Source organism: Cyrtonyx montezumae, unplaced genomic scaffold (assembly GCF_038088225.1).
Source record: "Cyrtonyx montezumae isolate F1298 unplaced genomic scaffold, pur_monq_1.0 scaffold_31, whole genome shotgun sequence".
Lineage (NCBI taxonomy): Eukaryota > Metazoa > Chordata > Aves > Galliformes > Odontophoridae > Cyrtonyx > Cyrtonyx montezumae.
The window spans coordinates 4681044-4706316 of NW_027072036.1; the positions used below are offsets into that span (position 1 = coordinate 4681044).

At 59.6% G+C, this 25273-nt stretch overlaps 4 protein-coding genes across 6 annotated transcripts; 1 reads left to right on the forward strand and 3 right to left on the reverse strand.

Annotated features, from left to right (window-relative positions):
• Positions 1-590: 590 nt before the first annotated feature.
• Positions 591-1631, forward strand: SMIM12 (small integral membrane protein 12). Its single transcript, XM_065744795.1, has one exon. The coding sequence runs from the start codon at positions 626-628 to the stop codon at positions 905-907; it is 282 nt and encodes a 93-aa protein (XP_065600867.1). The 5' UTR covers positions 591-625; the 3' UTR covers positions 908-1631.
• Positions 1632-7316: 5685 nt separating this feature from the next.
• Positions 7317-9664, reverse strand: GJA4 (gap junction protein alpha 4). 2 transcript variants are annotated; one of them, XM_065744571.1, is made up of 2 exons: positions 9595-9664; positions 7317-8859 (listed from the first exon to the last, which is right to left on the reverse strand). In XM_065744571.1, exon 2 carries the CDS (start codon positions 8837-8839, stop codon positions 7808-7810), a length of 1032 nt encoding a protein of 343 aa, XP_065600643.1. In that variant the 5' UTR covers positions 8840-8859; positions 9595-9664; the 3' UTR covers positions 7317-7807. The 2 variants fall into 2 exon arrangements, with proteins under 2 accessions (XP_065600643.1, XP_065600644.1); XM_065744572.1 differs by lacking the exon at positions 9595-9664 and adding an exon at positions 9275-9353.
• A 1866-nt stretch (positions 9665-11530) lies between these two features.
• On the reverse strand, positions 11531-14650 carry GJB3 (gap junction protein beta 3). Its single transcript, XM_065744589.1, has 3 exons — positions 14527-14650; positions 12727-13519; positions 11531-12175 (listed from the first exon to the last, which is right to left on the reverse strand). The coding sequence occupies exons 2-3, from the start codon at positions 13482-13484 to the stop codon at positions 12160-12162; spliced, it is 774 nt and encodes a 257-aa protein (XP_065600661.1). The 5' UTR covers positions 13485-13519; positions 14527-14650; the 3' UTR covers positions 11531-12159.
• Positions 14651-19170: 4520 nt separating this feature from the next.
• On the reverse strand, positions 19171-21594 carry LOC136053568 (gap junction beta-5 protein-like). 2 transcript variants are annotated; one of them, XM_065744340.1, is made up of 2 exons: positions 21483-21594; positions 19171-20304 (listed from the first exon to the last, which is right to left on the reverse strand). In XM_065744340.1, the coding sequence occupies exon 2, from the start codon at positions 20278-20280 to the stop codon at positions 19378-19380; it is 903 nt and encodes a 300-aa protein (XP_065600412.1). In that variant the 5' UTR covers positions 20281-20304; positions 21483-21594; the 3' UTR covers positions 19171-19377. The 2 variants fall into 2 exon arrangements, with proteins under 2 accessions (XP_065600412.1, XP_065600413.1); XM_065744341.1 differs by lacking the exon at positions 21483-21594 and adding an exon at positions 20403-20512.
• Between the last annotated feature and the right edge of the window lie 3679 nt (positions 21595-25273).

Sequence of the window (25273 nt, forward strand, 5' to 3'; positions counted from 1 at the left end):
GGTTCGAATCACGGAACTGTAGGGGTTGGAAGGGACCTCTAAAACCGTGAGGGCTCTGCGTGGGGCAGCGGAGGGGTAACCCCATTGTGGGGGCTGTCCGTATCTCTCTGCACGGGTCCTCCCTCGCGGTCTCCGGTCCCGGTTTCACTCCACGGTTCGCCCACCCGCGGGCAGCTCGGTGCGTCTCCCCGTGGGCCTCTCCCAGCTGTTACCTCCGCGAGTCTCCCCGCGTCTCTCTGCACGACCCTCCCCACTACATCCCTCCCTCCCCGCGGGTCTCCTAGCACAGCTTTCTCTCCTCACCCTCCCGCCCGCGTCTCTCTCCACGCGGATCACCCGTGGGCCCCTCCCCCCCGTGCCGCTCCCCGCTCCGCCCGCTAGGTGGCAGCACACCCCGCCGCGCCGCGCTCCGGCACCGGAAGTGGCGGCGGGGTCTGCGGCGGCCTCCGGGCCCAGGTGAGCGCGGCCCGCGTGGAGCTCCGTGTCCGGTGCCGGTCCCGGTCCGCCCTCCCTCCGGCCCCCGGTTCCCGTAGTGCGGCCCGTGGGGGTGCGGGCAGCGCGGCGTGGGCCCGCGGGGCGCCGTGGCGGGGCTGTGCCCTCCCGGTGACCGCCGCCCCGTGCCGCCATGTGGTCCGTGCTATGGAGCGCCGTGCGCACCCACGCGCCCTATGTCACCTTCCCGGTGGCCTTCGTGGTGGGCGCCGTGGGATACCACCTGGAGTGGTTCATCCGCGGCCCCAGCCCTCCGCCGGCCGAGGAGGAGGAGAAGAGCATCTCAGAGCGGAGGGAGGACCGAAAGCTGCAGGAGATTGCGGGCAAGGACCTGACCAAGGTGGTGAGCCTCAAGGAGAAGCTGGAGTTTGCCCCTCGGGCCGTGCTCAACAGGAACCGGCCCGAGAAGAGTTAATGGGGCCGTTGGTTCTGCCAGCTGAGGACCCCCATGTGGCCCTGGGCCGTGTGCCGCAGCACTGTGCTCCTCACCTGCACACCTCCACCCAGACCCCGTCCTGCACCTGGCTGTGCTCGGGCTGTTTGCTGCCTCCACTGCTGCTCGCCACCCTCCCTGGGCTCTGCAGAGCTCTCAGGGTTCGCCCACTCCACGGATGTCTTCAGGACCGCAGCGAGACGCTGTCCTCCACAGCTGATGGGGGATGGGGTGATGGTTTGGAGATGGGATGTGTGAAACTCACCAGCTCTCAGCCTGGCCTGGCCCCAGCAGCACAGAGCCCTCATGGCTTTATCCGCCACACGTGTCTCTTTAGGTCTCTTTTCTTTGTGGGCATGGAAACAGAAGAGAGTTGCTCTCTAGTGTACTTGGACCTGAGCAATATGGGGTCGGGTGCAGGCAAAGGAGGGCCTGCCATCCTACTTCCACCTCTTCTTGCTCTTTGTGAACCCAGACTGGTTTGCTAGAGACCTCAGCACCTCACCATTGTTATCAACATGAAAACCTGAGTGCGGTGGGGATCTGGAAGCTCTCTCTGCGCCATCCTGGGGCTCTGCAGCAGGGAAGTGCACCAAGGGAGGCAGACATCCTGGCCCTGCATCCACTGTGGAGCTCAGACGTGTAGAGAATGAGAAGTCTTGCTTTGTACAGGCACAGCCACATTAAAACTTCTGTGAGTCCTGGGCCTCAGTGTCTTCTTCTGCACTGTCACATGTCCAAAACCCTGACTCAGAGCGTGTTTCTGCTCCTGATGTTTCCAAGAACCCCACTTACAGAACAGAAGCATCCAAGCTGTGCCTGGGCCAGCTGGTCTGTGCCTGGCATGGCTGGGGGGGGGTGATGGGCAGGAGGGTGGAGGAGGCACTGAAATGCCAGCCTGCAGTGCTGTGTGCTTCCGTCCCAGCCCCCCCATGCCACGTCACCGCTTCCCCTCAGCGTCCTTATCTAAACCAGAAGGGTGGTGACAGCGCTGGGTGGGGGCCCGAGGGACAGGGAGTAATGTTCTGTTCCAGGGGGTGAGCACTGGGGGACCTGAAACCAGGCCAGGCCCGGTGCTGTCCCCTCGAGCCGCAGGAGCGTTACCAGCACAGTGGGACAGAGCTCCGAGCAGGGTCAGTCCCACTCTGTGCTGTTGCCCTCTGCCTGCAGCGTGCGGTTATCGCTGTCTCCCGGGTTGTTTTTCCCTGGTCACGGAGCGAGCCTTCGTACCCTGCCCCAGCCTGGCCTTCCCCTCCCCGGGGCCGATAAATCTGTTGTGTCTCATGCAAAGCCCTGATGTCAGCAGCCAGTTCAGCGTTTTGCATTGCTCTGCCCTGCTTCCTCCTGCCCTGCTGACAGCTTTACTGCCCGGCCGTGTTTACCTCCCGACCTGCTCTCAGGGCTGGCTTGCTGCCTGCTGCCTGAGCTCTCTGCCAGGAACTTGCTGGCCGGAGCTGTTTGCGAGGGAACAGAGGCAGTCAGGACCAGGAGGAGCTGTGTGTGCTGTGTGCTGGTTGTGCCTGGACCAGAAGATGCAGGAGGACTCTTGGGGCAGTGCCCCAAGCCCAGTCCTGCTGTCACCCCATGTTCTGGGGTTCAAATGCATCTCCGTCCCATCACCCAGAGGCCTTTGTACTCAACCTCTGCCTTTCCCAGCCTAGCTGGGAGTGATGCTGGGCTCACTGTTTTGCTCTGGGGTGGGAATGATCCCTTCACTTCCCCCACCTGGGATCAGCCGGACCCAGCTCGGAAACCTCTTCCGAAATCCCTTTGTTCACCCCGCGACGGAGCGTCTCCCGTGGCTGTTTATAGCCCATTGATCTGCCTGTTCTCAGGCCCCCCAGGGCACAATCGTGCTTTGTCGGGGCCTCGCTGGCCCATTTCCTGCCCCCAAGCCTATACAGCCTCTCTGCTTGCTGAAACAATACGTGGGGAAGGACCGGCCCCCAGCAGCATCTGTGTGGGTACCACGAGCCCCACAGCGCATCCCCAACCTCTGCAGCCATCTGTGCCTGCTACCTAGCCAGTGATTCCATGTTTCCCCCTGCTTTCTGCACCAGCAGAGCACTGGGGGTGAGCCGTGGGCTCCCCTGGGCAATGGGGCTTTCTGGAGACGGGCCACAAACGGAGGAAAGTGCCACAGTTCTCCTAAACTCTTGGTGCTGCAAATCCACCCTTCCTCCCATTGAATCCCAACAATGTGCTGCCTGGGAAGCACTCTCTGGACAAGAATAGGAGCCGGTGAGCACTCAGGGCCGGGGCAAACAGCCATGGTGTCTCACTAGGAGTGAGAGGAAGCGTTGCTGAATGCACCATTATGGTAAAAGTTGGCTTCCAGCTCTTGTGCACCACCCCTCATGGGCAAGGTGTTGCTGTGGTCCAGCACAGGGGCTGCTGCTTTGTGGGAGGATTGTTCTCTTTCATCCCATGGGTGAAATCCCTCTGAGCAGGGATTGAATCCTGTGCGATATCTTTGTCTGCTGGTGGCCCACAGGTTTCTCATCCCTTCTTCCAGAGCAAAGGTCCCCCAGACTGAGTGCTCAGGGTCTGCAGCAGCCACCATCCAGTGGGACAGAACTCCGTGCTGGTGCCCAGCTCAGAGGACAGGATGGTACTGGAGCCACTGGCTGTGCTGGTTCTCCATCCCTGCTTGACCCACAGTTTCCTCCCCACCAGCCCTGGCTGTGTCTGTGTGTGCTCCTGGGGGTCCTTTGCCAGCAGCGTGCGAGGAACAGATTTTGGTTTCCGGAGGCAGGATGCAGGGATGGAGCCAGGCTGCTCTGCTGCCCTCCCCACGCTGCTTCCCAGCTCACACTGCTGGGGGGGGGGGAACGGAGACCCCAGAGCCCCCCCCCCCCCCAGCTGCTCAGCACAGCTCAGCACACCTGGGCAGCTGCAGCGGACGTCCGGTGAGCTCAGTGTGGGGACACGCCAGCTGTGGGTCTGGGACACTGTGGCCGTTGTGGTGGCACCAGGGCTGCTCTGAGCAGCAGGGCCATGGAGTGACGTGGCTCTGCAGAGCAGTGCAGGGACCCATGGGGACTTTCACTCCTGTTTCCTGTCCTGGGGCAGCACTGTCACCCCAGGGCACCCTGGACGTGCCGGCAGCCCTGAGACGCAGAGGTGTGCTCACCCCAGAGGCACTGGCTAGCAAATGGTTTGTGTCCCCAAACGTGTCCCCGCATTCCTTGGGGACCACTGCTCCCTGCCCTGGTGAACCCAGGCTGTTTTCCCAGGCTCCCATCTCGTCCTTTCCCAGTGTCTCAGTCCCTCTGCAGGAGCCACAATCCCACAGCATAGCTCCAGCAAAAGCCCTGCAGCGCCTTTGGAGAAGAGCAGCTCCGTTCTAAAGCAGAGCCAAGGCGTGGGACAGCAACAGGGGACACGTCCCGCTTCGGTGTCACCTCTCCTTGTGGCCACAGCTCCCGGACCCCATCCTGGGGTGGGCATGGGGTGCGGGTGCTGCTGCAGCCCCACTGCCTGAGCGCGAGGAAGCGGCCGGAGGGGAGCGACAATGTCAGGATGCGGGAAGTCATCGGGGCTATTGAACGCGTTTCCTCCTGCCCGTGGTTCTCACGCGGGCCTCGGGGGCCACATTGTCTGCCGTGCCCGCGCGTGGACACCTAAATATAACCCTGTGGGGAGCTGCGTGGGGCAGCAGGGCTGATAGGGGCAGGGCTGTGCCACGTTTTGGTGTCACCACCGTGGTAGTGCTGGGGCGCAGAGGTGCATCCTTGCTGTGGTCCCAGCTGGCATCGCCCTGCCCAGCCTCTGCCCTTCCTCCCTTCTCAGCCTCTGTTTCGCTCCCGCCGCCGCCACTGCTCTTCCTGTGAGCAAGTCAGATTTAGCAGCTTGCTCTTTTTCTCTGCTCTGGGAAAGCTTAAAAATAAACTCCTTGGTGCTCGGCCAGCTCCTTGGGCAGAGCCTTGCGGTGGGACGAGCTGTGGCAGTCCCTGTGCTGCTCCTCTCCCCAGCCTGGGCTGCGCTGTGCAGAGGAACCCCATGCAGGTTGGTGCTAATTGGTGGCCCTGGGACAGTTGGTTGGTGTTTGGGCAACGGCACCAGCAGAAACAGTGGTCCTGGGCAATCTGTAGCCCCCGTAGGACCCCCAAAGCCTTTCTGAATCAGGGAATGCTCAGAGTGGACACCCAAAAACTGAGCCCAAGGGATGTCCTTGCCTGGGGATCCCCGAGCTGCACAGTGTTTGGGTGCACATCCCTCTGCCATTGCTCCTCCCCCTCCCATTTCTTTCACACCTTGAAGACATCACACCTCTCTCTCGGCGCTCACTTTCTTCCAGGAGCTCCGGGTTAGGAACAGCAGCAAGTTGCTGCTTGCACTCCATCAAAGAAAGCATGCACATCGGGCACAGCACAGGCAGGCTCACGATGAGATTGTTTTAAGGGCTGCACCCTTGGAAAAACCTCCAGCCTTGGACGGAGAGAAACCCCACAGGCTCTGAGGTGGGGGTCCCCCACCCCTGGGGAGGCGATGGAGGGCAGCACCCCAGAAAAGTGCCCATCCTGGGGGTGCCCACAGAGAGCTGCAGGGCTCAGCGCCGTGGCACAGGGCCGGGCTTTGGGACAGCAAACACCATTCCCAGAAGGGGACGGGAGGGGGCTGTTTATTCAGGAGGCAACATGGAGGTGTGAGAAAGGCCGTGCGTGTCTGTCCCGCCGCTATCTGTCCCGGAGCTGTGCAAAAGGGCTCCTCGGGGCCAGCCAGCACGCTTATCAGCTGCAAACTTTTATTTGCCTTAGGGCCGCCCGCCCGCCTTCGGGGGGTCCCACGCCTGCCCCGTCCCCGCTGTCGCGGTGCAGGTGAGCTCTGGCTGTTGTTGTTGGCGTGTGCTGGTGGCAGGTCCCGGCGGCGTGGGGTCGCGACGGCCACCATTGTCACAACACGGGAACAATAGCGGTGTGCGGGGCCGTGTTGTTGGGGCCGGGCACGCGTGGCCCCTCCGGCTGCCGGGTGTATCGTGGGGGCTCGCGGCCGTCTTGTTTTTCACCTTGAAGGGGAAAAGCGTGATGCTCTCCTGGTGCCAACAAAAATATCAGCCTGGGACAGCGAGGAGAGCAAACAGCGGCTGCCCGGTGGTAAACACGGTGGGGCTGCGCCGTCCCCCTTCCCACTGGCATTTCCTCCCCACAGAGCATGGTGCTTCTGGGCTCTGCTGGTGCCAGCCCAAGGGCACCCCCTGGGAACGTCCCTGCAGAGGGTCTGTCTTGGTGCCCCACACACCCCCCCAGCATGGGGGGTTTTGGGGATGCTCCAGGGATGTGCTCCCATCCCCGTGGAGGGAGGAAAGCCAGGGAGCGGTCTGGGCACGGCTGTGGGTCTGTGCAGTGCCTCCCTCCCCGCTTCCTCTGGCAGCGATAGGGCCCCATATCACCCATATTTCATTGCCTCCGGGGTATTTTTAGCCCGTCCCACCCTCACTGAAGGGGCCCTCAGCACAGAGCAGCAGGCTCTGCCCTGGGCTCAGGGCCGCCAGGGAAACCAAATAGGGCCCTGAGGCACATTGTGCGCCTTTATCTGTGGCTCACTTCCACCTATTATGCAGCAGCTCTGCGGCTTCCACCAGGTTTATCTGCAGCAGAGCTGGGGCAGGCGGATGAGGGGCCCCGGTGATGGGGGCACCAAAAATTCTGTTTTGTACTGCAGTGGCCCCATAACGGGCCCTACAGAAGCAGCAGGTGGGTTTGTGCTTGCAGTGACAAGCAGCCCCAGCAGCATCACCAGAACTCACACTGTCCACGCACACCCCCGCCCCACCACTCATAGGACAGCAGCAACCCCCCCCTGAATCCAACCCCCCCCCCCAGGGCTCTTCCGGCAGCCAATGGCACAAACATGGTCTCACCACACTGCACCTTTAATTCATCCAACTTTATTCAAGGCAATACAGTGCTCAGTCTGGCAGGGAGGAAAAGGAAACAGAACAGAGGAGCAAAGCCCACACCCTGCGCTCACGCTCTGTGGCTGCACGTGGTCCATGAGCAGCAGATGGAGCAAAGCCCCACAGCCCCTTCCACCTCACAGCTTTGGTGGGCAGTGGTCCGTTCCTCTGCCCCATCACCAGCACTGCAGCCCACAGCAGGAGATGACTAGTGCAAAGTATTAAAAACAACGACCCCTCAAACTGGTTACTGCTAGGCTAATTCCTCCCCCACACCACTGGGCTGGAGGGCTGGTGGCCTGGGATGGACACAGCTTCCTGGTCCCCTGCACAATGGCACCTTTAAGGCAGAAAGCTCCGTGCTTGGGTCGGCACGTTAAAAATAACTTAGAGACATCACATGGGAAAGGGTCCAGGGACAGAACACGGGGCAGGGAGGGGGGGTCCTGGGGCACTCAGGGCAATGGGGACATGCGGTGTGACAAGTGTCCCAGTACAGGGTTAACCCCACTGTGGGCCACAGGGACTGGGGCAGCTCCCGCAGCAAAGCCCCCACACAGAGCAGTGCCAGCTGCCCGCAGGGTCACAGGGAGGGGACACAGCCCTCGGCCAGGACAAGCAGCTTCCCATGGCTCCCCAATGCTCCCACACTGGCTGAGGGTCTTCCTCATGTCCCAGGGGCCAGCTGCACACACAGGACCCCTCATCACAGTCCTGGGACAGCCCGTTCCCAGCCCCAGGGCATTACTCCCTTTCCCACAGTGATGCTGAGCCCCTCTGCCCTGCACACACTGTCCCAGCACAGTTTCCATGTGGTTTCCTTCCTTGCAGAGCCCATAGGGAGAACAGAAGAGAGCAGAGGCTGCGCTCAGGGGCCAGTGAGATTGTAAGCATCAGGTCCCAATGGCAGGCACCGCATCCTCGGGGCACAAGGGACAGTCCCCAGCCCATGAAAAGGGACCAGGGATGGCCTCAGCCCAGCCCTAGACATACTGCTTTTTGGATGCTGAGCTGCTGGGCCGGCTGCACAGCTTCTCCTCGGGGACTGGGACTTCTGGAGCCCTGGGGGCATAGGGGTCCGAGAGGGGCCTGGTGCCGCTGCCCAAGGCCAGGTTCTCCTCGTTGCGGAAGTTGGCCCAGTTCTGCTCGCTGGAGAGCTTGTTGTAGGCCTGGTAGGGTGGAGTGTGGCTCTCAGCCATGGGCAGGAAGGGGTAGTGCTTGGCTGGGTAGGGACCCGAGCCCATGTCATCGGGAAAGGCACCCTGACTCGGGCCAACCGGCACCGGCACCTTCTTGATGTTGGTAAGCAGGCTCTTGCAGCAGAGGTGGAAGAGCTCCAGGAGGTTGAGGATTAAGGAGATGAGGCCCATCACCAGCATGAAGATGATGAAGATGGTCTTCTCGGTGGGGCGGGAGATGAAGCAGTCCACCTGGTGCGGGCAGGGGTCCCTCCTGCACACGTAGCGGGGCACCATGGAGAAGCCATACAGGTACCACTGCCCGACGAGGAAGCCTGCCTCGAAGATGCTCTTGCAGATCACACTGATGATGTACGTCCACATCAGTGCCCCTCGGATCTTGAGCCGCCCGTCCTCCGTCGTGTAGATCTTGGACATCTTCTTCTCCACAGCTGCCAACGCTTGCTCGATCTTTGGGTCTTTGCTGTGGATAGCCCGGAGCTCGTTCTCCTGCTGCTTCAGCTTCTCCTCCTTCCGTGAGAGATAGACAACGTGGCCCAGGTAAATGAGGGTCGGAGTGCTGACAAAGAGGAACTGCAGCACCCAGTATCGGATGTGGGAGATGGGGAAGGCTTTGTCGTAGCAGACGTTGGTGCAGCCTGGCTGCTTGGTGTTGCACACGAAGTCCGACTGCTCGTCCCCCCACACGGACTCACCAGCCAGACCGAGGATGAGGATGCGGAAGATGAAGAGCACCGTGAGCCAGATCTTCCCGATTACGGTCGAGTGCTCCTGGACTTGGTCCAGCAGTTTCTCCAGGAATCCCCAGTCGCCCATCTTCTAGGAGCCAAGTGCCTCTGGAGGCAGAGGGAGGGGAGGGGGATGGAGTCAATCCCCCATTTTCACACCCAGGCGTTCCCAGGACACAGCCACCCCGCAGGAGGTCCCAGCAAACCCACCGTGGGGGCATGGCTGGCAGCATACAGGGGCAGCCTAAACTCAGCCCTCTTACAGCCCAGCCCCACTAAAAAGCAGCAAGCAGCATGAACACAGTGACAGCCACATAAAGCCCGGGTACAGCTGCCACCCCGACACCCAGGCACTGCTGTCCCCAAACCGAGCACACAATCAGAGAATCGTTGAAGTTGGAAAAGACCACTGAGCTCAGCAATCTGCAGCCAGCTCCCTTGCTGTGGGACAACACCACCCCAGCCCCAAATTGTTCCCCCATGCCCGTGTAGTCTCAAGCCCGGGGATCCCAAAGCCACTCACCGCACACAGCCCCGGCACTGCTCGGGGGGTCCCCGATTGTCCCACTGTCACCCCTGCCGGCCGGCCAGCCTGCCCCACATCCCCCCTCATAGCACAGCCCTGCAGCCCAGCTGGGAAAGAGGAAGCAGCCACAGCCCTGACTCCTAATTAACCTCTGCCAATTAAGCACAGCTGGACCGTTAAAGGGATAGGTCTCTCGGTGGGATGGAGAAGTGCCCCGAAGCAGAAAAGTGGGTACATGCAGAGAGCAGCGATCCCATCGCGAAGCAGAGAGCGATGCGGTGCCGGGGGGTCCCGGGGGGGGGGTCTCACTCACTCACCGCCCGCCTGGCAGCGCCGGGCACGTCCCTTCTGCCTCGGACCGCGCGGAGTGTGAGCGGCCGGGCCGGGCAGCAGGGACCGTGCGGGGCCCGGGGGAGCCGGAGGAGGAGCGCGGACAGGAAGCCGGGGATGGGGCTTAGCGAGGCACCGCAGGTGCGGGGAGCCGGGTCGGGGCGGGACGGGGGCGGTGGGGCCGTCAGCACCGCCCGGGAGGGCTCCCGGTGACGGTAGGAGGCGGGGAGAGAGGAATTGAGCGCGACCCAAACGCGAATCGTGGCGTCGGGGCCGTCCGTCGGAGACAAAGTAGTACGGGACGGGCGGAGAAGGGAGAGGAGCCGAGATGGGGGGGGGGGGGTCCCGCAGCTGCATGGGGGGAGACGGGGACAGAGGGCGGTGGGAATGGCCGTGCCCCGTTGTTCCCTTCAGTTCTGCGGGGGGAGCCCGGCGGCGGAGCGTCCCGCACACGGCCAAAGCCCCTCTGCTGCCGGCGGCACCGCGAGCACCGCGAGGCGGTGGGGACGGCCGCGGGGACACCCGACGGGAGATGCTCCGACCCCGTGCGGCCGTGCGCGGGGGATGCTGCCCACGGGGAGGGCCCGTTCCTGCGGGATTTGGGATATCTCGCTCCTCCAGGAGCGCGTGGAGCGGGGCCGTGCGCGACGTGGGCGCTGGGTGGTGCTGGAGCCACATCGCAGGCTGAGCTCGGGCAAAGGCGCGGGGCTGCAGCCGCCGTCGGGTTTGAACACGGCCCGGCTGAGACGGGGAGGGTCTGGGGACAGCGGGCGGCTGTGGGGTGGCACTGAGAGCCCGCGGTGCCGATGCCCTGAGTAGCTTTGCTCTGAGCGAGGGGACCTGAGTTGGGGCCGATACGGGAAAGCAGTGTAAGGGGTTATGTCCTGCTGCTCTGGGGGGCAAAACCCCCGTTTGTGTCCCCCCAGCAGCAGCTGCAGTGGGATGGCACACAGCATAGGCTGCATGGGAGCGGCAGGGCTTGGGCAATCCGAGCAGAAACTGGGCCAGGGAGCTGCTGCCTCTCCCCACCGAGACGTGGCATTTCCTCCTCACAGACAGGTCTGAGCAGAGGTGGAGCCGGAATAGCCTTGTTACGCTTAATATAAATTAATTGCATTGGGTTAACACCCACGTGCTGTGACCAGGTGTCCAGCACCCATCTCCCAGCTCACCAGGGTCACCCCGCCAGCCTGAAGTTGTGGCTGCTGCTGTGACGTGTCCCCTCTTGTCACCTGTCCCCTGTGATGCTCTGTGCTCTGCCAGTCCCTGAAGGGAGGAAATGATCACTTCTGGGGAGCAGCCCCAAAGCCACAAAGGAAATGGTGCTGTCCCCACTTGTGGATGCTCCCACGTTGTTTCACCCACACCAGCCACAGGTCTCCAGTGAGCAATGCACCTCAGTGCGGACCCTGCACTGGTTCCAGAGGCACAACCCAATCACATACCCGTGATATCTGTCCTCTGGTGCAGGATGCTCAAGGCTGGCAGCACAGATGACACTGGTGACAAGATGCTGAGCAGCAGAAATGTGTCACCATGCCACACGGGCATCACTGTCACCACCTCTCAGAGCAGCACAAGGCACACACTGTGTGTGTGTTGGAAAAGCATGGGCTGAGCAGACCCACCGCACAGAGCTGCTTAGGGAGAGATTAAGTGGAAATCATTTCTATTTATTGTAATATTTATCGAGGTTTAGTGAATGATTGATGCTGATCTCGCCTTGATTTCCTTGGGGGCCGGCCTGCAGTTCTGGTGAATTAAAGTTTAACCGTGTATGACAAGTGGGAGGGGAGGGGGCAGGTGGCTGCCAGGGGGCTCGACCCACTGGGGATGCCTGGGGAACCAACAGAAATCCATTTTTTCAGCCCTCACCTCCCTCCCCCTGCAATTTCCAGCAAGCAGAGCAGATCCCAGTGTCTGCAATGAAACGTTTATTGACCCCTTGGATTCGTAGCTAATGCCATGAATGACACATCCGTCTGAGGCAAGGGGTGGGTACAGAGGGAAGCAGCAGAGCCAGAAAAGCCACTTGGGCAGGATGTCAGTGAGGTGCTTGCATGAGAAGAGAGAAGGAAGCTGCTCCTACCCTCGTCCTGGGCCAATGCAGCAGCACCATACAATGGGCACCAGCAGCCAGGGCTGGGCACTGCTCCTTGCATTTGTACCCAGCACAGGAGCAGCAGCACAGGAAACCCAAGAGAAGCTGTTGGAGCCTCCAGCTGCTCCCTCCTGCTGGTCCCAGTCCCGTGTGCCCTCCCAGCACAGTGGCTTTGACCCCACTGGGGGCAGCTTGGTGATTGCTTAGCAGAGCTTGTGACCGGTGTCCATGTGTCAGTGTGATGTCCAAGCACCACTGGGTGCAGCCAGCAGAGCTCAGGGGCTGCCCTTCCCTTACCTGTGTCTTCTCAGGCACCCCAAGGTGCTCTCTCAGGGGACTTCACTGGTTTTCTTCATTTTTCATAGGGGTCAAATCTCCAGAGTTTGGGAACCTTGTTGGCTTGAAAATCTCGTGGTCCGAGGGGATGCTGAGCTGGCTGGGACAGGGGAGGTCACAGCTCCTCTCCTCTGTGGAAAGAACAGACACTCTTAGGCTCAGCATGCCTGCAGGCAGCTGGCACCGGGCCACTGCCAAGCGTGCCCTCACTGCTGGGATGCCCTGGGGATGTGCCTGTGGTCATCAGTCCTGGCAGTGTTAGTCCACTGAATCCCCACACCTCATGTTGTGGGTCCCTCAGGAGGTCTTGTCTGGTTGTTGGATGGGGTCCCTATGTGTCCCAGCTTGGTTTGTGCCCTCCTTGTACCCGCCCTGTGCTGCCCATCACAAGCTGCAGAGGTTACAACCACCCCAGCCTGTCAGCATCACGTCACTCATGTTCCCATGACATAAAATTGCCCCTGAGGGCACCAAGGAGGACGGTTCCCATGGGTGTTTTTCCCTCCCCAACAGAGCCAGCAAAGTCCCAGCTGAAGGCTCTGGTGGTGGCATTGCTGGTGGCCGCCTCCAGGGCAGCCATCCCTGGCACATCCCAGGACCCTTCTCCCTCCCTCTTCCCCTTCCATGACCCCATCATACGGAGGTCAGGCTGGGGGACAGGTCCTGCTAGGCTGCCACACACCTATTGAGGGCCTTGTTCTCCCTCTCCTCCGCCTTGAGGTGGCACTGGCAGGTGGAGGCTTTGCTGTAGCTCACAGAGCGCTTGATGGACTTCTTCCACTTGCGCGTGCTCCGGACAACCCGCTTGAAGATGAGGTAGAAGATCTCACAGACAGTGAGGACGATGCAGATGGAGGAGGCCCCGACCATGAAATAGGTGAACACTCTCTTCTCGGTTGGCCGAGCGATGTAGCAGTCTACAGTGTTGGGGCAGGGATCCACGTTGGTGCACTTGACCAACCGTGGCAAGTCGAAGCTGTCCCACATCTTGTGCAGGAGGTAGAGGAACAGGATCTCTATGATGAGCTTGAAGAAGAGGCTGAGCAGGTAGGTCCACCACAGCCCGCCGTGCTTCTTGCCCGTGTTGCTGTACAGCTTGGGGCAGTTCTCCCCGTTCTTCTCCCGGTTCTTTTTCTCGCGGTCCTCCCGGTAAGCCACGTGCATGATGACCAGCAGGGAGGGACAAGTGACAAAGATGAGCTGCAGGGCCCACAGGCGGATGTGGGAGATGGGGAAGAAGTGGTCGTAGCAGACGTTGGTGCAGCCCGGCTGCCGTGTGTTGCAGTCAAAGTCCTTCTGCTCGTCCCCCCAGACGCGCTCGGCCGCCACCACGTAGACCAGGACACGGAAGACGAAGACCACGGAGAGCCAGATGCGGCCGAAGGCTGTGGAGTATTTGTTGACCCCACTGAGCAGCCCCTGCAGTGTTTTCCAATCCATGGTGAGCGGTGATGGCTGCGGCCAGAATCAGACACCTGGAGGAACATCCATGGCCGGGAGCTTCAGTTGGACATAGCAAAGGGGCAGTTCATCTCCTGAAGCACTGTCTGGACCCTCTGAACCCAGCTGACCTCCCAGACTCCTCCCATCCATCACACTCAGCTGTGGACAGGGCATGACCACATACAGCAGAGCCTGGGCTGATGGAGACAACGGCCAACCCTGCGTGCTCACAGTGATCTCAAGTGGTGATTCAGCCCCTTTGGGCTTCCCTGTTAACGGCTTTGCCGTAAGAGAAGAGCTGCCTGGAGTATTTCTGCCAACCACAGTCCCCAGCTGTGCACATTGGTATAAACTGGGAACAAAATCTCCTGGAACGGACCTGGATCAACAGAGGCTGTGCCCTGGGAGTATGGTGAGGCTGCATGGGGTGCTGGGTATTGCAGCAAAAGCAAACCCTTCAGTGAAAAGCAGCCCTGTGACCTGGCAGCAGCCCCGGGATGGGGGTGAGAGGAGACGCTGCTGCACATTTCCATCCCCCCCCTTCAGTGCCCAAAGGGACATGTGCTGCTGGTCACCTGCACCAACCCCACAGCACATTGCCAGGCCCTGTGTGGGCTGCTGGGTGCCCACACGTCAGCCCTCTTGGGTGACTACTCATGGCACGTCACTGAGACGCATCAGAGCAGTGGTATGATGGAAGGGAGGCTTTGGGGAGCCCGTAGCCACTGCTCATCACCTAGTGCCTGAAGATCCCCAGCAGGGCCAGCATCCCCATGGGGCACAGCACCAGGTGCGCGTGGTCCCCCCTCCTCTGGCCCCAGGTTTTCTCTCTTGTAGGTGACACAAGGGATCCTGGGCCCACGTGGGGGCAGTACCCCTGAAAATGACAGCCCGTGTATGTCACCCTGGCTGTCACTCCTCTCCCAGGTTCCAGTGCAGACACTTCCCAGTATCACCATCCCCAGCATTCATTCCCACACCCCACATTCCCATGCTGAACAAGCTCTGCCTGTACCGGCCCAGCACCTCCGAGACATACCTGCAAGAGGCTCCGGTTCCCTCCCTGCTCACCGAGGGCTGTGGGGTGGGAAGATCCTGGTTTGGGGCATGGCTGGCAGCACGGTCACAGCAGAGTGCCCGGGGTCCTCTCACCACTTGGTTCTACGTGGTGTGGCACTGTGTCCTGGGGCTATGCAGAAGGAAGAGATCCTCGAGTGCTGCTTGGAGCCTACTGGGGTGGGAGCAAGCCCAGTGCTTCCTCCCGGTCCTTCCTACACACCGGCAGTGAGATCAGGAGCTGCCACGTGCCCCTCCTCACCCAAGAGCCCGGATCCCATAACCGCCGCATGCCCCATGAAGACCACTGACCTTTCACCATCCCTCCTGCCGGCCACCTGCAAATCCCCCGTGTCCCCACCCCTGGGGCTCCACGGGCAATGCTGCACAGCCCCCAGCGCTCACCTCAGCCCGGTGCTGCTCCTGTCCATGTGTCTGCAGTGGGGCAGGAAGGGAGCTGAGCAGGGAGCTGAGCACCACGCCCTGCGTTGTGCAAGCCCCGCGGCCCGGCACTGCTGGCTGATGGCCAGGGGCAGCTCCAGGTGTGCTGGGCTCTGCCTCCTGCAAAGCACCCAGCATCGCTGCGTGCCAGCCTGCTGCGTCAGCCCCACGTCCTGCCCCGCGTGGGTGCAGGGTGGGGGCACCGAAAGCGCCCGGATCCCACTAGGGGTGCAAATGTAAGAGAGCTACGAGCAGAGATGGGGTGGCCTCACCCCCTGTACTGCCCCGTGCTGTGGGTGCACGTGCCGTGCACGGCCCTGTGGATCAGGTCCGTGGGGTCCAGGATCCCACCTTGTCCCCCAGCAGCCCTGCAGCGTCCCACCTCGGCCCCAGGAGAGTACCTGCCCTGCAGCGGGGGGGGGGGCAGGGCGGGTCTGGGCAGCTCCGGCAGCAGGGAAACCCATTCCTGTGTGTCCCGCAGCCTTCCTGCATGCTTGGGTCCCAGCTACAGTGTGTCATGAAGGGAAGGTTTGTTCTGTTCCAAGTAACTGGGTGAGTCTGGCAAACAGCTCCGTGTGGTTATTGTCTGTGCACATGCACATACACGCTCGGGTTGAACAATAAAGGCAGGTCAAATCCTGCAGCAGGAGCAACAGAGCCAGATTCCTCCACCAGCGACGACGACGGCGGTTCCCTTGGGTGATGCTTTGAGCCCCGGGGGCTCTAAGCACTGAACCCAGCAGCAAACCCTGCCCAGAGCTGATGTGGCTCTCACCATCGGCCCCATCCGCACCCAGGGTGAGCCAGGCAACAGCCACGGTTGGTAAGAATCACAGGTTATACAATGATGACCCATTTTTAATACAATTTGCCTTACTAACACTTTGGCAACAGAACATAAGTGTCTCCAACTTACAGCACCCCACAGCCACCGCCCCACTCTGGGTGCTGCAGGGTGAGACCTTTCCCAACACACAGCAGCAGCCCAGCAGCGTGAGCGTGCCCTGCTGACCGCGTCCTGCCCCATCCCTGTGGGACCCAGAATGCATCCCTATGTGGGGAACACCCACGGGGCGCTGGGTCAGACCCTCCCTGTGTGGGCAGCCAAGTGTCACCGAGTGTCCCTGCTCCACCTCGGCCCCATTTCATGCTCCTGCCGACATGGTAGGAATGCATTTCCTCTCGCCTGCGGTTTGCAGTCCCCGTGGATCCTGCTGGCACTGCTCTGACACAACGCAGCCTTGGGGCCCCCAGGGCACGATGCTGGGACCCCTCCCAATGCTCTCCGTGTCCTGCTGTGGGCACTCGTGGTACACAAGGAGCCGCTCCCTGAGGCGACAGAGCCTCGCTGCATTTTTTTCACTCTGTGTCAAGAAGAGTTGGTGCTGTGCCAGGCTGGGGGCACAGCAGGGAGCAGGAGAGCCCAAACAAAACCTTGCATGGTTCCCAGGCATCTTTCCTGTTCTGCTCAGAGCAAACACAGCAGTTCCCTGTGCCAGATCCAGGCCCTTCCTGTTTTTTTCCCCCCTCTTCTCCCAAAAGGGAGTGGAGGAAGTGGGACCTGGGGTGATGCTATGCCAGGCACCCACCTCCCTTCTGCGAGCAAACCCTGGAGCCCTCCCCCAGCCCTGGGCACCTATCAGCAGGGTCAGGAATTTGAACTATTTTGCAGCAATCCTGAGCTGGGGCAGGAATCTGGGGGCTGCGGCCTAAGAGATGGAAAAAGCGAAGGGAGGAGATGCTGAAAGCTGCCCAGCAGGTCTGGTTCCCTCCCCAGGCAGCAGCAAAACCCGTGGTCCCAGCAGCCCCCTGGGGCATTTCAGCAGAGGCCGTGTGCCCTGCGGGCTCTGACGCTGTCACGGGGAGAAAGTTCAGCTCTTTTTGGCATGGGCAGAAGTTTTCGCCCTCGGCACTTGGGTGGGGAAGGAACTCAGCCCCGTGTTGTGCTCTGCTCCGTTGGGTATTTGGGCAGCCACGCCAAGAGCATACCTCCCATCTGCGGCTGTGCTTGGCCTTCAGATTGCTCTGACTCCTTAGCAGGAAGCAGCCCTGACCTGTGAATTCATGCCCAGGTGGGAGTGGGACGCTTGGAGTCCCCCCAAATCCATCGGCAACCCCTGGGAATGCCCCCCCCACCCTGCAGCCAGCACCACGTGAACACAAAAAGCACCCAGTGACTTCCAGTGCTCTGACCCCGGGGCTCCCATAAGGAAGCAATCGAGCTGTGGAGCACGCAGCTTCCAAACAGCACCGGAAAAAAACAAATCTCAGAGTCTCCTTAAAAGGGTCTTTAATGGGGTTTGCAAGGCAGAGGTCACAAAACAGGGTCAGGTCCTGGCACTGCCTTTGATCCATCCCAGCCCCGACCTCACTGCAGTGCAGGAGTCACTGGGAGCGTGAGAGCTGGCCGTAAATCAGAGGTTTTTCTCCTCGATTCCCAGCAGCAAAGAGGGCTTCTGACAGTGACCCTGCTGGGAAGAATGGGCTGCCCTGAGCAGCACCCGAGCCCCACTGCATCCCCAGCTAGGTTGGCAATGCTTTCATTTTAAATGCTGCCTTCAAGCAGAGGGGCTTCCGGGCATCCCTCACAACAGAGCGGTCCCTGATGGTGATACAAAGTCTACAAAATCCAGAAAATACTCAGCCCTTACGATAACATCCCCTGACACCAAATGCTCTGCACCCCACGGAGGCACTGCTATCCTCCCTTCCCAATTCCTGCAGCACCAGTGGTGCCATCTCAGCTCCCTTTGGTGCAGAGCACAGACACACACCTGTAGGAGTGAGATAACCGTGCTGAGGTCCCGCCAGCCACGCCAAACCCCAGCCTGGATGGTGCAAGGTTTTGCAGAGCTGCTGCAATGATTGCTCCAGGCGAGATAACGCAGCACAACAACAGCAGCACCTGGACAGTCAGGTCCTGCACTGGGTGACTGCTGCTTTGATGCATGGAAGTGGGGCAGGGATGTTTGGATCTGAGCTGGATGTGTCCCATCCCTGCAGAGATTATGGCTTTCAGCTGGGGAACACCTCTGGCTTTTGCTATTAGAGAGCAGCCTTGATCAGCAAGCAGCCGAGCGTGCTGCAAAACAAACAGCCCAGCCCTGTGCTCCAAAGGAGAGGTGAGGGCTTAGCACAAGGAGCAGCATGAATCCTCTGATGCTGAAGATCTCAGTAAGGAACATTATCCAGCAAAGAGAGGACAGAGATCAAACCAGCTTCACTTAAAAGAGATGGAAGGAATCCACGCGTATGCACCATCTGCCACCATCAGCCCAAGGGTGTCTGAACTCACCACTGTTTGTGCCATGTGCCAACAGGGTCCCAGGGGGGCAGAGACACCCCCCTCCCCTTTGCTCCACCACCACCTCCATCCTTGTGGGGTGGCCCCCCACACGGGAAAACCCAGCATCTCCTTCCCCAGGCTGAGCCCTGCTGTGGGCTCAGGTTAATGGGCTCAGGGTTAATGAACTCAGACCTGCTGCAAAGTGGAAGTAGCTGCACTGAGAGGGCTGAGCAGTGCAGGGCCGGGCAGCAGGGGCCCCGTGTGCCTTTCCCTGCAGCAAACACAGCAAGCACTGGGGCTACGGAAAAAATAATAATTGCACCCTCTAAATACAGCAAAACCAGTAACAGATCGAGCTGCTTGTTCAATGTTAATGTTACTTATGAGTGCATTCGCCATGAAATTATTGTTAATTATTCATTCCAGCTAATGTTCAGTTACTGTTGATGGCCTTAGAAATTGCAGAGCAGCCTGAGTCACGGCAGAACGCGACATATTACAGCAATAAACGAGATCATACTCTGCCATTTAATGTTATTGTTTAATCAATGGCTGGGGTGCTTTTCCTCTCCTTTATTTGGCTGCTTTGCTCGGGTGTTTTCCTGAGCCTGCAGCGAGCTACTCGCCCCTGCACTTTGTGCCCGTTGAACCAAGAGCAGCAGCACTCACAACCGACTCCAGGGCTGCTCGGTGCCTTTCCAGGGGCAGCACAGCCCCCGTGCCCCCCTTGGTATGAGATCTCCCACTCGGTTTTGTGCCCAAGGAGCAGCAGAACAACCAATTGGGCTGTCACTTACAGACAGAAATATTTATTTGCTGCAAAGATACACTCAGGACCCACTGAGGCACTGAGCTGAGACAGGCTCAGTGCGTGGTGCAGAGCTGCTTGCCCCCCAGAGCTCCTTGCCCCCTGCCCTGTGGTACTTGCTGGCTCATCCTACAGCACTGCTCTTACCCTAAATCCACCAGAGCGATGTGAGCCTGGTCCTGAGGAGGGGAGAGGTCAAGCCCTGTCTCTGGGGTTGAGCCACCCCAGTGCTCCCAAGATGGGGACTTGGGTCTGTCCTATTTGAGCAGGATTTGGGCAGGCATAGAGCTCTGGCAGCCCTAGGAAGGAGTCTTCTCCTGCTCGGGCAGCGTGGTTGGGATGGAAGTTGTAGGGATGGAGTCCGTGGGGATGGAGGTTGTAGGGATGGAGGCACTGGGGATGGAGGCACTGGGGATGGAGGCACTGGGGATGGAGGCACTGGAGATGGAGGCTGCGGGGGCTTTGTATCCCACCCCATGGAACACCTGTCCCCCCATTGCAGGCTCGGCACAGTCATGGCTGTGCTGGTGGCTTTCCCCATTGCCAGCCCGGCAACGCTCCCGGCACCGCTTGCCGATCAGGTAGGCAGCCTCCACCAGGCTGAGCACGATGCAGATGCAGGTGGTGACCACCATGAAGACGGTGAAGATAGTCTTCTCAGTGGGCCGGGAGATGAAACAGTCCACGATATTGGGGCAGGGGGGCAGCTGGCACTTCACCAAGCGGGGCAGGGTGTAGTTCCTGTAGAAGCGGTAGAAGATGTAGAGGAAAACCACATCCACTCCAGCCTTGACGACGAGGCTGAACAGGTAGGTCCACCACAGCCCTCCTCGCTTCTTGCCGGGGTAGGGGAAGCGGGAGCGGTAGCTTTCCCCCCGCGCGGCGCGGTGCTGCTGCGCCTTGGCCTCGCGGTAAGCCACGTGCATGATGACCAGCAGCGAGGGACAGGTGACCAGGATGAGCTGCAGGGCCCACAGGCGGATGTGGGAGACGGGGAAGAAGTGGTCGTAGCAGACGTTGGTGCAGCCCGGCTGCCGTGTGTTGCAGTCAAAGTCTTTGTGGTCATCGCTCCAGACGCGCTCGGCCGCCACCACGTACACCAGAAGGCGGAAGATGAAGACGAGGGAGAGCCAGATGCGGCCGAAGGCTGTGGAGTACTTGTTGACCCCACTGAGCAGCCCCTCGAACACCGACCAGTTCATGGTCTCCCGGTCCTGTTAGCTGCTCTGGGAAGAGAGAGGAGGGAGACACAGTGATGGGTACGTCTCTGGCAGCACTGGAGGTCCCCACCTGTGTGCTCCGTGGCACTGAGCCGTGCTCCCACCTGGGTTCCCTCAGAGACAGCCACCGCTCGCACCGAAGTGTCCTCTGCCAAACACCATCCCCACCTTTGGGGTCTGGAGACCCAGCAAAGTCGCAGGAGCAGCATCCTCCAGCCACCGCTCGCTGCGATCTGTGCCCGGCTCAGCCCATCCCCATCCCTCCCTCCCGCCCTCCCCATTTCTTGCCTCGTCACCCAGGTATTTGTTATTATATTTTTCTTATGCTACCAGGCTTGGCACGACAAATAGGAGCAGGCCGGGCTGTGACTCATCCGGCATCTCCGTGGCTCCACCACTGTGTCCCCTCCCATCGCTGGAATCCAACATCTCCTCCGCTCCCCCCCCTCGGCCCCAAAGCACAGGAGGAGCCCAACATCGACTCAGCTGTGCTGCCCACACACCAGGGCAGGCAGCTCCTGCAAGCTGGCATGGCACGGCATGGGATGGCATAGGATGGCATGGGATGGCATGGGACAGAACGCTGCGGGCACAGCATGGTATGGCACATTCTACCCCGGCTGGAGGACACCATACAGTGGGCACAGAGGGGCTGCTCAGTCCCAGGCAATGCAGAGGCACTGCTCTAGGGCAGGGTGCCCACCATCACCAGTTGCCATCAGTTCCAGCCCCAGGACTCAGAGCAGTTGTTTGACCCCAGCTTGCATCGAGCCCGATAAACACGTCCCACGTGGAAGAGCACAATTCCCAGTGCTGCTCTGGGGACCGACTCTCTCTTAAACACTTCATTTATCAACAAAAGAACAACATTCCCCTTTGCTGCCAAAGCGACACAGGCTCCGCTGCTCCGTGCAGTCTGTGCTGCCCTACAAGCACCCCCTGTGCCCATACCTCCCATAGGAACCAGAGCTCCCTGCACCCCACTGTGGGGTCGGCTCAAGGCACAGATACAGGACTGTGGACACAAAACAACACCCGGTTTTTGCCATTCCCATGCAAGCTGACAGCAGCAGCCCAGGGTGTGCAGTCACGCTGCAGTGTGGGGCTCGGCTGCATGCACCCACAGTGGGAGAATTCCCCCTCCCACACCGCCGGAGCCCCCATCCCCCGGGGCTGCCCCTTACCTGGGGACGTCCCGCAGAGGTCGGGTCGGTGCTCATGGGCAGGAGCGCATCGCACGGTGTGTGGGGCGTGAGTCACCCCACGGCTCCTGGGAGCGAGGAGGAGATTCCCGGGGGCAGGGGTTGGCTTCGAGACGGATCCCAGCGTGCTGCGTCGGGTCACACTCTGCCTGCACTGCAGGAAGGGCAGTACCACCGCAGGGATGTGCTCGGGGTGCCTGGCTGCCCTGGGGACATTGGGGTGCCCCAGCGCTGTGGGTGCTGCTGTCCCAGCTGCCGTCCCCCCCTTTTTCTTGCTCAGACCCCCAGGGGCTGCCCCAGAGCCCTCCCCAGATGGGGACCGTGTCCCAGGCAGTGCAGGTGGGGCCGACACCACTTGAAGAGCAGATCCGTGTTTCATTTGCAATTCCGCTGGGTGTAAAAAAAAAAATAAAAAAATAGAAATGTAGAGAAACAAATCTAAACAGCTGTAAAGTAAATTACCACTGTTTGCCGATGGCTCCAGGGAAGAGTTCTGCAGTTTGAAATCAAACAAGCCCTTATTTTTTTTTTTTTACAGCACGAGAGTGACAGCTGCGATGGGAAGGGGGTTTCCAGGATCCCCTTTAGTGATGGAAGCCCTCACTGCCAGCCACGTTTTGGGCCCAAACCATCCTTTTCTTTGGGTAAATTGGGGTGATGCATGCTCCCTGCTGCCTCTCCCACTTCCATTTGCCATAGGGTTCAGACTTGCAGAGGCACAGAGGTGCTGGAGGCCGTGCCCCCACCCATGGGGGAGCAGCTCGTGTGTTAGTGTGCTAATGGCAGCACTCCGTCTTGCAGGAAAAAGCCCCATTAGTACACTTTCACTACAACGTGAAATATTAATAACGCTTTGCATTTATATAGCGTCATTCATCTCGGAGTCACTTGCCGAGCTCCTGACATGAATCACAGCACCGAGTGAGCTCTGCAGGGAGATGGGGGAGCGGGGCTGTGCCCATTTCCCTGCTGCACACACCGAGGACAGTGCTTCCCCAGCCCCGTGCAGTGCTCCAGCTTTGCGGGGCTCCTCAGTGCCATCCTTTTGCTTGCCTGGGTTTTCCATCTGAGAAGCTTGATTTTATTTTATTTTTTTTCTTTTTATTTATTGAAGTCAAGCTGGGGTGGTGAGGAGGGGGTGCTGTGTTGGGGCTGCTGGGGAACCTTCAGCTAAAGATCATCCCCAACATGACCAGAGTGCTCCTGCAGCACAAACCGTGGCAGAATGCTGGGAAGGAGAGGCTCTTTTCATCTTATTAAAGAGCCTTATATTTAAAACCCTTCTTCAGGTCCATGGCACAAGATGATTGCAAAGGCTTTTACACACTAACGCAGCAGGAATCACTTCTTTCAGTGATGTTGCATGCAGATGCTGTTTAGTAGGGCAGAATCCCATTATTGATGCTGGATAAATACAGCAAAAGAGCTCTGGGAGCAGTGATGGAGCTGCTGTGTGCAGCACCAGGCTCGGGGCTCGTGGTGTCCTCTGCTCCCCAGCCACCAGCAGGAGGGGAATGCGTTGGGGAACGGGGGGCTGTGTCCTGCTATGGAAGCCCAGGCCCTGGGAGCGGGGAGTGGGCACGACCCCATGCAGCAGTGTGCACAGCTGCTGCCCCTGCCCAACGCGTTTGCTGTGCAAAGAAGAAGGCGCCTTGTTTGCAGACGATTAAAAAAACAAACAGATCAGTGCAAACCAAACACGCTGAGCAGGACCGTGTTAGCTGAACCCCTGGGAAAGTCATGTGAGCATCCAGAGCTGTTGTGGGTAATGCGAGCAGGAGCATGCCCTGTGTCCACCCCACTGCTGCTGGGATGCTCCCACCCCTCCCAGTGCATGGGAAGGGCCGGGGCAGCCCCAGCTCTGCAGGAGGGGATGGGGCACCCGGGCTTCCCGCCCATGTAATGGGTTCTGTTCTGCTCAGCGCTGGGGAAGGAGGGAGCCCGCAATTAAAGGAAGGATGGTGAGAAGGGGGCACTGCTAATGAGGCCAACAACAATTAAAGCACCTCTTGGAGCAGCAGTGGGGTGAGGGCACTGTGCTAATGAGGAGAGGCTGTGGTACGAAGGTGCGGGGGTTCAATGAGCAGCGGTTTGCAGCTGTGCTGTGGCACTGTTTCTGCAATGGCAAACGCCAGGGCACAGCCTGGTAGGGGCCGTCCAGCATGGCCAGTTCCCATTAATCTGAGAATATTTATAAGCGTGGCTGGAGGGAGCAGCCTCATTTCTAGTGAGAGCTTAATTAATCATGGAATCAAACCGATTGGATGAGACGTTGTGCTACTGAGGTGATAAACTCATGTTGTTGCTGGTGGCCAAGGATGCAGGAAAGGTCAGTGCTGACCTGAATCATAGCAGTTGATGGCAGTGAGCAGAAAGGAGAGCACAGTGATGGCGAGGGAAGAAAGGGACCGTGGATGACTATTGGATCGCAAAACCCAAGTGGAAAGAAGGACCTGGGATGCTCTGCAGATGGGAGCAACACGCTGTAGCACTGAGGGACACGGCACAGTGGGCATGGTGGGGATGTGTCAGCAGTTGGACATGATGATCTTAGTGGTCTTCTCCAACTTGAATGATTCTGTGATTCTAACTCAGCCTTCAGTCCCTGCTGGTTGCCACAAAGGGGCTGGGTTATTTCTGTGTTGGGTTCTTTGGCAAAATAATTGTCATGCCAGTAACATCTCTGCCCTTGCTGCTGACCTTGGCAGTGTTCAGATGGATGACCTGCAGGTCAAAGACTTTATATCCTATTACCAGCCTCCTGAGTCATGCCTGTCCCCTGGCAAGTCATATTATTTTGAAATGGCAGCTAAATGGGAAAGAGGTCGTGCTCCCAATACAGTGACAATAGGACATGACAGCAGTTTTCTGAGTGATTAAGCCTCAGGTGATGTTGGGGCTCCCAGACAAGTGGCTGAAAGCTGAAGGATTTTAATCACCCTGGACATGTCATTGCATCCTCACAATCCATCCTGCCGGGGTGGGCTTCTATTGCAAAATGGAAGTGATAGAAAAAAATAATCAAGCCTAACCCATGCACCGACCAGTTAGTTACCCAGGCTGCAGGTACTGCTGTTAATAACCAGCCAGAGCAGCCTGTTGGCCCTCGGAGAGCATTCTGCAATAAATCAGAGCTGGTGCCATAGTGCAGAGTGCAGGGACTGCCGGTGCAGACACTAGATGGCATTGGAAGAACGCTCCGTGCGGTGTGGACAGCTTCCCTGGAACAATCTGGCAAAGGGGAGCAGAAAACTCAGGATGACAGAGCAGAAAATGTCTGAGCCTGGGCAGGGATGGCAGCTCACCTCCAGCCCTTGCACCAACCTTGTGATGGCGCAGCTGTCCGGGGAGCTGTGCTGCATGTTTTGATGCTGAGCTAACGCAGGATCTGTTCCTGGCATTATTTATTTTCCAAGGAGCTGCAGGCTGGAGCAGCTCCACTGCTGATCTCACCTGTGGGCTCGATGCCTGCTTGCAGCCCTGCTCCCATCTCAGGGTCTGGGGGTGGCTGGGGGCACCGTCCTGCGGTGCTGCCTGCTCAAACCTCTGTGTGTAGGGCAAGGGCAGCAGGCACACAGCCCCGTGCACGAGTCCTGTGTGCCGGCATCCCCTCTTGCAACGGCTGGGAGCAGTCAGGCTCTTTCCTCTTCCAACTGCTTCCCATCACCTGTCAGCCTCCTCCCGCACTGAGCAATCAAAGGGACAACGTCTCCTCTCCTACGCTCCCCCAAATCAACTCCCGAATCCCCGCTGAGCCGAGCTGACTTTTGCAT